This window comes from Quercus robur, chromosome 4 (genome assembly GCF_932294415.1).
Source record: "Quercus robur chromosome 4, dhQueRobu3.1, whole genome shotgun sequence".
In the NCBI taxonomy this organism is placed as follows: Eukaryota; Viridiplantae; Streptophyta; class Magnoliopsida; order Fagales; family Fagaceae; genus Quercus; species Quercus robur.
This window is the reverse complement of record NC_065537.1, coordinates 27749992-27759852: the sequence shown is the minus strand read 5'-3', so window position 1 is coordinate 27759852 and position 9861 is coordinate 27749992. Positions and strand designations below refer to the sequence as shown.

At 36.3% G+C, this 9861-nt stretch overlaps 2 protein-coding genes across 2 annotated transcripts; both read left to right on the top strand.

The window, feature by feature from the left end:
* Positions 1–495: 495 nt before the first annotated feature.
* On the top strand, positions 496–2182 carry LOC126721054 (anthocyanidin 3-O-glucosyltransferase 2-like). Its single transcript, XM_050424041.1, has one exon. It carries the CDS (start codon positions 614–616, stop codon positions 2060–2062), a length of 1449 nt encoding a protein of 482 aa, XP_050279998.1. The 5' UTR covers positions 496–613; the 3' UTR covers positions 2063–2182.
* Positions 2183–2432: 250 nt separating this feature from the next.
* On the top strand, positions 2433–5206 carry LOC126721055 (proline-rich receptor-like protein kinase PERK8). The gene is made up of 3 exons (XM_050424042.1): positions 2433–3284; positions 3381–4148; positions 4927–5206. The coding sequence occupies exons 1-3, from the start codon at positions 3200–3202 to the stop codon at positions 4956–4958; spliced, it is 885 nt and encodes a 294-aa protein (XP_050279999.1). The 5' UTR covers positions 2433–3199; the 3' UTR covers positions 4959–5206.
* The last annotated feature ends 4655 nt before the right edge of the window (positions 5207–9861 follow it).

Sequence of the window (9861 nt, the reverse complement as noted above, 5' to 3'; positions counted from 1 at the left end):
AAACTCTCTCCCAATACTAGTTATTGTCTTGATGTAATGATTGAATACAATTATCATAGAATGTGGGTTCCGCGAACGGTACACAAAACCCACTGACAGAAAAGCAAACGCACTGAAATTTTATTTTAACACAATCCAAACTCTCTCCCAGCACTAGCTATTGTCTTGACGTAATGATTGAATACAATCATCATAGAATAGAACGAAATTATAAATAGAAATTCTATTGTAAAAAATAATAAATTAAAATAAAAGTCCCACAGATTTGTCAATTTTCGTACCCTTTCAGGTCACAATTGATTAGCTGGCGTGCATGCATCTAGGACCAATTATCCAAAAAGAAAAAAATGGTCCAACAAAATTGTACAGATTTAGATGCCGTCCACAAGTGAGTCAAATATTTTGTCTTCTAAAATGTAATACTTCGTTAAAATATATGGTTGATCTTTAAACTTATTTTACTAAAGTGATGGTTAAAAAGAAATTATTTATTTTTGTTCCTTTAATTTTTCCCTTTCATTTTGTATACATATATGAAGAAAAGGAAAGGACGAACATTAGGTGAAAAGAAAACTCAAAGATACTAGTAACAAGCGAGTGAGGTGAGATCAAGATGAAGAGAGCAGAGCTTGTGTTCATCCCTGCCCCGGGAATAGGTCACCTTGTTTCCAAAATATTGTTTGCAAAACAATTACTTGACCAAGATAACCGTTTCTCAATCACTGTTCTTGTTATAAAGCGACCCTATGGAACCAACATGGACGCATACATTCACTCACTTGTTGCCTCAGAGAGCCGTATAAAGCTTATACATCTTCCTCAAGTAGACCCTCCTCCTCAAGAGCTTTACCTAAGGTCTGTTGAAAAATATATTGCTGATTTAATAGAAAGCCACAAAACCCATGTCAAAGAAGCTATCATCAACCAAGTGTTACCCAATTCAAGTTCAATTCCACTTGCTGGGTTGGTGGTTGATATGTTTTGTACAGCCATGATTGATGTAGCACATGAACTTGGTGTACCATCTTATGTGTTCTTTACTTCTAGTGCAGCCTTTCTTGGCTTCATGTTCTACCTTCCAAAACGGTATGACCAATTGGGCACTGAGTTTGGAGAATCAGATCATGAATCAGACATACCGAGTTATGTGAACCCGGTTCCTACAAGTGTCTTGCCTTCATTTGTGTTCAATAAGGAAGGTGGGCACGCTTGCATGGTAAACCATGGAAGAAAGTTTAAGGAGGCAAAGGGTATTATTATCAATACGTTTTTGGAGCTCGAATCCCATGCGATAAGCTCATTTTTAGACCATGAAATACCTCCTGTTTACACGCTGGGGCCTTTGATTAAGCTCAAGAGTCAGACTGATTTTAGTCTTGGGGTCATTAATCAAGCTCAACATGAGAAGATCATGAAATGGCTTGATGATCAGCCTCAATCTTCGGTGGTGTTCCTATGTTTTGGAAGCATGGGCAGCTTTGGTGCATCCCAATTGAAAGAGATTGCACTTGGGCTCGAGCAAAGTGGCCACAGGTTCTTATGGTCCATACGTTGTGCATCCTCAGATGATAAGTTTGCAGCACCTAAAGATTGTATGAATCTTGAGGATGTCTTGCCACAAGGTTTTTTGGAAAGGACAAGCAAAATTGGAATGATATGTGGGTGGGCCCCACAAGTGGAGATCTTGGCCCACAAAGCTACAGGAGCGTTTGTGTCACATTGTGGATGGAACTCAACCTTGGAGAGTTTATGGTATGGTGTACCTATTGCCACATGGCCAATTTATGCAGAACAACAAATTAATGCTTTTGAGATGGTGAGGGATTTGGGGTTAGCCGTGGAGTTGAGATTGGATTATAGAGTTGGTGGTGAGGTTGTGATGGCTGAGGAAATTAAGAAAGCAGTGGAATGTGTGATGCAAGGTGATAGTGAGGTGAGGAAAAGGGTCAAAGAGATTAGTGAAAAGAGTAGGAAGGCCGTGATGAATGGTGGATCTTCATCTGCTTCTCTTGGACGGTTGATTGAGGATATATCCAGAAACATGGTGCTTGAGGAGAAGTGAAATTTATGCATCTTTAGATTATTAGTGGTTTGTTTTGTGAGTACTAGTGCACTCTATCTTATATGTGTATACTGTTGTGAGTACAAAGTCAAATTAGATATTTGAGACAGTTGCCCAACATCTATCATAAGTAGTGCATACATTTAGCTGATGATTGATTAACTTTTTGTCTTCGATCTTCAATGATTGCCCACGGGTGAAGATGTTATGGTGGAGATTAATTAATTTTCACTGTATTTTCTTGTTTAGCCTTGCAAATTTCAATTAAACTAGGCTTTTGTGCTTAACACTTTTCCTGGTAGAAGCCATATGATTCCAAGTTTATAAATGATTAATAGTCAATAAAAAATTGACAACCAAAAAAAAAAATATCCATGATAATTTCTGTATGCTTCTTAGCGAAAAAAATTCCATTGTCGACACTGAGCATTATGTACACATATTGGAGATTTGAATGTTGATTATGCAACCCTAAATGAAAAGCGAAATGTTTTGAAATGCTTATGATGTAATTGCTGTATGAAGTGATGAGTGAGCATGCTTATGATAGCATCTTTATCATTGTGCTGTCTTGGAACCATGCTCCATATAAGCAATTTAGGATGCATTTTAATTTTATGTAGGGTACTGTTACAAAATGGAAGGAACCAAATTAAATGTGAAGACCAGAAATAATATTTGTCTTAAAATTATAGGTCTCTTTGAGTGTAAATCAAGCAAAACAAAAGTGTAGAAAACTTCAATTAGTTTTTTTATTTTATTTTTTGTTCTCTTTTCATTTTCCTCTTCCGCCAAGCAAGAATATATTCTAAACAAAATTGAAGGAGAAAATAAATTCAGTAATACACCTCTCTAGAGAGACATTCATCTTACACCTTTATCCTCTCTGCATATGTAACCTTGCAAATCTGTTACAATGTGACAGTATAAAGCAGTGACAAAGGAATCAACTTTTTTTTTTTTTTGTGTTTGATAATTTCACTTTTTAGCCATAGAGTTAGCATTCTCCTTTTCCTATTAGCCATAATGGTTCTATATCAATCGCCAAATGTTTGTATAGATGGTGTCAGAGGCAGGAAAACCACACAAACTGGAAGTTCTGGGTGTTTTGGCTAGGATTCGACTGGCTATTCAATTATGGTTTCAAGAATAGCTTGTATGGGATTCAGTATTTTTATGCTACACATCTCTATTTACGCTACCACACTCATTACTCTAAGTGGTAAACATTGTTTTCTAGTCCTACTGTCCTAGTGGTAAGTTACTGACAGTTGAAAAATAAAATTGTATAACAAGTTTATGTTTTGTTATATTGCAGAGGCAAAAAGTCATGCACAAATGTTGAAATTCCACGAATTGGTGAAGAAGCTAAAAGCACGAAGCAGCTTGGATGTTGTTCCTCCATTGGATTCTTCAGATGCTGAATTATTTGGCATAAACTCTCCCTTCTCTATACCACCTTTTGAGACACTAGCACCAGCTCCATTGCCCGAAAAAACTCCTCCATTTTATGTAAATGCACCATTAACTCCAAAACCACCCTCTTCAACCACACCATATCCTATAATCTACATACCCTTACCCCCTCCTCCACCACCTTCAAAGCCCAATTTTCCTATCCAAAGCCCACCTCCAAGCATACCCGAAAGCATTTCTAGCCCACCGGCTTATTCCCCGGTCCCTAATCCACCAGAATATGTGCCTAGCCCACCTAGTAACAATCCTAGTCCACCCTATTATGGGCCTAGCCCACCCAAACTTGTTCCAAGCCCACCAATCTATCTACCACCTCTAGTTTTCCCACCACCAACAGTACCACCACCTCCTCCACGTAAGGGGTCACAACTTGCTCAATGGTGTGTTGCTAAACCAACGGTGCCTGATCCAATAATTCAAGAGGCCATGGACTATGCTTGTGGGTCTGGTGCAGACTGTAAGTCAATTCAGTCGAATGGGCCATGTTATCAACCAGATACTCTTCTGTCTCATGCTTCTTATGCTTTCAACAGCTACTGGCAGAACTCAAAGATTGGTGGAGGTACATGTGATTTTGGAGGGACGGCCATCCTGGTCACAGTGGATCCAAGTAAGTGGAACGTACATATTTTGAGTAATCTTAATTTTTGAACAATATTTTTCATAACTGTTGTTATATTACATTTTTATAAATGTGTTGAACAGTGATTATGCATATGCTGAACGGTTGTAAAAAAAGTTATAAAATATGTCATTTATCTGAAATATCATTTCATTTTCTCAAAATTAAAAATCAGATAACAATGTCAAGATTGATGGGTACATAACAACATACAACACACTGCCAAATGCACTTTCCTTTTGGATGAATAATATGTGGTCCAAAGATAAGTCTGCCTTTGGTTGTATATGGGATACAAAAATCAAATTTGTCAGTTTCTCTACTGATTACAATACAAGTTACTTACCAAACAAAATATGTGTATACAATTGACTACGCAGAGCAACTTGAGGATATGGTCTCCTGTACTTGGTAAATTGTCACCACATCACATGTCCTCATTATCTATTTAGTTCATTTCATGTGATGTGAGATTAAATTTCATGAGCATGGAATATGCCATTAAAAATTGTGGATTTCGGAGAGCACTGCTTGCTTCTGGATAGCCCTTTAAGTTCCTTAGCCACATGAAAATTAAAATTATGCTATATGGCTTGGAAGTAGCCATTAATTACGAATGTCTTACTTTCTTGTCCAGCAGAGTAAGTGACAAAGGAAGTTATTCACTTGACCCTACAGATAATATATTCCCTCTCTCAGAGACAGATGGTGTGTGCTTTCATATATTGTCGCTACTGAGAATTAATTGTATGATACCCTGTGGCAGGTTTTGATGAATGCCAATTCACCTACAATTGATTGCGGAAGAGTGGGGGCAATACTTGATTTTAGAGGCTATTAAGTAAAAGAAGAAGAAGAAGAAGAAATCTCTCTCGTAAACGAATTTTGCGTGTATGATATGGATGTTGGCACTATGTATGCAATAGAGTTCTTGCGGTATATATCTTAATATGTTGTCACCTCCTTTTCATCCTTTTATATATGGAATATGCCCTTTGTATGTCCCAAATTTAAATCTTTTTACTAGCAAAAGTCTTGGTTCCTTCTGTCCGGTTTTTCTGTCTATGTGAATGTTTCTTTCTTTCCATTTTTCCCCTCCCCTGGTCGAACCAAAACAAACCTAATTAGATGCCTTTAGTTGTGCAAGCAAGATCTAGCTTTTAATGCGAAAAGGAAATCAATAGAGCACTTAATTCTAACAAATGCGTTTCTCAACAACAACAAAAATAATTCTAACAAATGCACAAAATTTTACTTTTTTTATTTTTTTATATAGTTACAATATATTAGTAATTTCGTAGCTTGAACATTTTTTCCCTGAACCCCCCAAACTCTTTATATATAGAAAAGTGTCAATTAAGTTAAAAGGCTCTTTGGCCACAAATCCACAAAAATTTACTTGGTTCAACATATAGATGAAAAACAAATATCATCTTTGAACTTTGATTTTACCGTTAATTTAGTACTTGTGCTTTTTTTTTTTTAATAAACAATTTATTAGTACTTTATCTGAATTTAAACAATTAACATCTGGATTTTAGATAAAATTATTTCATTATAGTGTAATCAATTTAATAATATGCAGCATTTCAAAATTACTGATAATGTGGTAAAATTATATTAAAATAATTTTCATGTTTACATATTAATAATTACTTAAAGAGCAAGTGAAAGGACCAAAATGATACTCATGTCAAAGTCTAAGGGAGATATGTGTTAAAAAAAATTATAATAAATAAAAATAACTAACTAAGGAGCACTTAAAGCCTCAAAATTCTAGGGGTGACAAAAGGGCAACTTGGATTAGCTTTGAATAAATTGTAATTACCTAATTATACATTCAAATACATAATTATAAACACCTAAAACATCCAAAATAACTAAAATACCTCACAAATACCGAAATGATTGAAATATCCTTGTAGCTTCCAAAATACCTTGAAACTTGCAAAATTACCAAAATACCCTCCCAAACCTTGAAAACAATAACCAAAATACTCTTATATATCCAAGATGACCAACATAACCCTTTTATAACCTTGAAAATGACCAAAATGCCCCCTTAATCATAAACAATGAACAAAATACCTCCAAAGCTCTAAAATGATCAAAATACCCATGAGCCTCCAAAATGATTGAAAAACTCTTTATGTCATGACTCAAGCAAGCATTAGCCAATTTGTGTTATATCACAAAATGACTAGTCAAGTAATCATTGAGGCTCCTCATAATCATTTACATAACATAGTTTGACCTAATAAACATTTAAGGTGTGACTTAGCACATACCTACACAAAAAACACTTATTCAATCAAATTAATATAATTAGAGGTATCACAATCTCCCCTAATTAAATTTCTAACATCGGAGCCCACATTGTGTTGGAGTGCCCCTGAGCACACATTGGGTTGTAGTTCCTCTAAGTCACATGGCTTTACTAGATTGGCTTTGATACTATTTGTCTTGATCTGAGGAAGTGCTAGTCACATATGTGCTATACCCTAAAAGGACTAGTCACGTTACAAATGGTGCTCCTAAACATGTGCATAACTTTATCATGGATCTAATCACTTAACCTAGTAAACACTTAAATGTAAGACTCTACACATGGTTACACAACACTAATTCAATTCAATCCACATACTTCAAGGTATCACAACCTAAAGGATATACCATAAAAAAAAATACCCTGAAAGCTCCAAAATGACCAAAATACTCATAGACTTGAAAAATGATCAAAATATCCCCCCCCCCCCCCCCCGGGGGCCTCCTAAACCACCAAAAGGACCAAGATACCCTCTAAATCCCTTAAATCATTGAAAAAAAAATTCCAAACCTCCAAATTGACTAGAACACCCCTAAAACCTTCAACAAAACAAAGTCTTATGCACAAATTGTTTGGAGTTAGCTATGGCGCTTTTACATACAGTTAACGTTGGTCACATGTATTCTTTTTCTTCATTCTATTCCACTCAATGTTATACTCTAGGCGGAATGGGTGTCTAATACCTTCCCATTAGGTAACCTAGCCTTCGAATTTAGTTTCTTTGGATAGGTAGACCTAAGATTTATCGTTGCTTTTACTTTGGGTAGCATGTAACTAGGACAAAAAGACATGCAATTATTTGATAGTTTGTAGCTCGGACCCAAAGCCATGTAATTTTCAATTTTTCAAATATGTATTTTTTTTATTTAATCAATGAAGGAAACAATTCAATCATGTATTTTTATATTTAGTTTTTCTTATTTTTTGTATAAAAAAAAATTAAGTGGCAACTCCACACTACTTACCCAAAAAGAGAGGTGCTCTAAAAAGTACACAAAAATCTCTCTTTTTTGAGAGGCACCTTTGGCGGTCTCTCACATGGAGTAAAAAAATATTTGTGGAGATAAAAAAACGTAAGAAAAAACAAATGAGATTGCACATACAATACCAATATTCTCTCTTTCATTTTATGCAAAACTTGATACTATGTGACACATGTACATCATGGCATAGGAGGGAATACTCCAAAAGACCTCAAAGACATGATCTATCAAAAAATTGTAGTAATGTACATGAACTCCATCTCCCCAAAGCTTTCCACAGAACTTGGGCCATGCACCCTAACCAAGGCTCCCATTCAGAGGCCCCTACATTTAAAAGCAAAAAAGAATAGTTGTTGTTAACAAGTAGTATACAAAGGTGCACAGTTGATAAGGTGAAAAGAAGTGTACCTCACCCTTATGTGTCACACCCCGAACCCAAATGGATCAAAAGCATGAGAAAAGAACCTTCAAGAGAGAAACTACAATAGATTTTTATTTTCTTTTCTTTTCCACGTGATAAGAATATATATACTGAAATCTCCCTATTACAAGTTAGACCTCTATAACACATTTACAAACAATATCTAAACATCATGTGTCTCCATATGATATATGAATATATTGCAAAACTCCAAATAGATTACATAAGGTCACAATTTTATCAAGAATAGACAACCTCAACATTGAATTTGGGCCTACCACACCTAAGGTTAACAAACCTCAAGTGCCCAACCTCCCATGGAATTAATTAGGGACTCGTTCAACATAGCAAGATTGAGTCACCAACCATTTACAGCAAAAGTCTCTCAATTTAACATAGCACTCCAATTACCACCAAATAAAGTAAGCTCCATACCCAATGTATAGCTAATTGATTTGAAAAACTGTTAAAGGGTGGGACGAGCTAAAACCGGGTAAGGGGGAAATGCAAGTTTCATGATAATGAGCATTTTACAAAACATGCTTTAATTTGGAAATTTCCATTTAATTTATGTAAAAAAATTTCATTAACAACATGACAAGAATGATAGAAATAAATTAGTACCAAGCTTCCCAAAATAACTATGAAACTACCTATTATTTGTTGTGAGCTACAAAATGTCCAACATTATTTCAAAACCAAAAACCTCACCCAAGGTCACATGATAAGGTGCCACAAAGACAGAAATGTCACCAAGACATACCGCCACAGACAGGTTAGAACCAATTACATGATATGTACCTCTTTTGGCATATAGTCTATTGGCATTGCCTAGCCTCACCCACACCCTTAAGGATTTACCTACCCCCCCCCCCCCCCAAAAAAAAAGGGCAACAAGGGATAACGTGCCATGTAGTACCTCTTTTGCATGTGATTTATTAGCTTTGCCTAGCATCACCCACACACTCAAGGATTTATATCTTCCTCTCATGGGTAGCAGAGAATGACGTGTCACACAGTACCCCTTTTACATGTGGTCTTTTGGCTTTGTGGTCAGCAACCTCACCCACACACTCAAGGATTTACCCGTGTCATGCAAAGTACGAGCCTCCAACCTGGCTTGTCATCACAAAGACGGAGTTATCACATGTCACAAAGACAGGGTAATCACCAACATCATAGCACAAGGGCAAACCCACATCAAAAGCTCACAAGTTAAATGTATTCAAAATGTATATAGTTTATTTCCAAGTTGTTTCATAAGATATTTCAATAACCTAATATCCACAATATCAAAAATATTTTGGCGAAAAACACATTTTGGTCCCTACATTTTCAGCCGATTCCCGTTTTAGTCCCTAAGTTTTTTTTTTTACCACTTTTAGTCCCTCTCCTGAAAAACGGTTCCATTTTGGTCCTTACCGTTACATCATAAACGGATATTGCTGATGTGGCAAACGGCATTGATAATCAATAATAAAATAATGTCTACAGTAACCTCACTTGCCACTGTTAGTTACTCCTGCCCTTAGTAGTCACGTGCCACTCACGTGACGGTCCCTAACCCAAGCAAAACCCCAAATCACCAAATTAGACCTAACGACGAACTTGCTGAAAATCCCTAATCTCTTACCTTACCCGTTGCTCATCACAAGACCGATCAAAAAACCCACAAATCGGCAAGCACAAAAATCCCACAAATCGGCAAGCACAAAAATCCCATAAATCGGCAAGCTTCAGTGTGTTTGTGCTGACCAGATTGCGAAGGTTGTATTTCTCTCCAACTCTCTCTCTCTCTCGTTATGTTATGAATGCCATTTTAAGTGTTGGGTAATCGTTCTGGGTTTGAATCTCAGTTGTTGGGTTTTGAGAATTTGGGAATTTTGAGATGTGTTTTGTTATTGCTCTGGAATTTCAATCTATCTCTGTTTCTCTCTCGTTGTGTCTCACTCTCACTCTCTCTCTTCCTCT

Bases quoted from the DNA above. Each gene is read 5' to 3' on its own strand.
- LOC126721055 (XM_050424042.1), top strand. From the start codon at position 3,200: ATGGTTTCAAGAATAGCTTGTATGGGATTCAGTATTTTTATGCTACAC. The intron at 3,285-3,380 runs GTAAACATTGTT...GTTATATTGCAG, and splicing joins CACACTCATTACTCTAAGTG to AGGCAAAAAGTCATGCACAA. The intron at 4,149-4,926 runs GTAAGTGGAACG...ACCCTGTGGCAG, and splicing joins CCTGGTCACAGTGGATCCAA to GTTTTGATGAATGCCAATTC.
- LOC126721054 (XM_050424041.1), top strand. From the start codon at position 614: ATGAAGAGAGCAGAGCTTGTGTTCATCCCTGCCCCGGGAATAGGTCAC.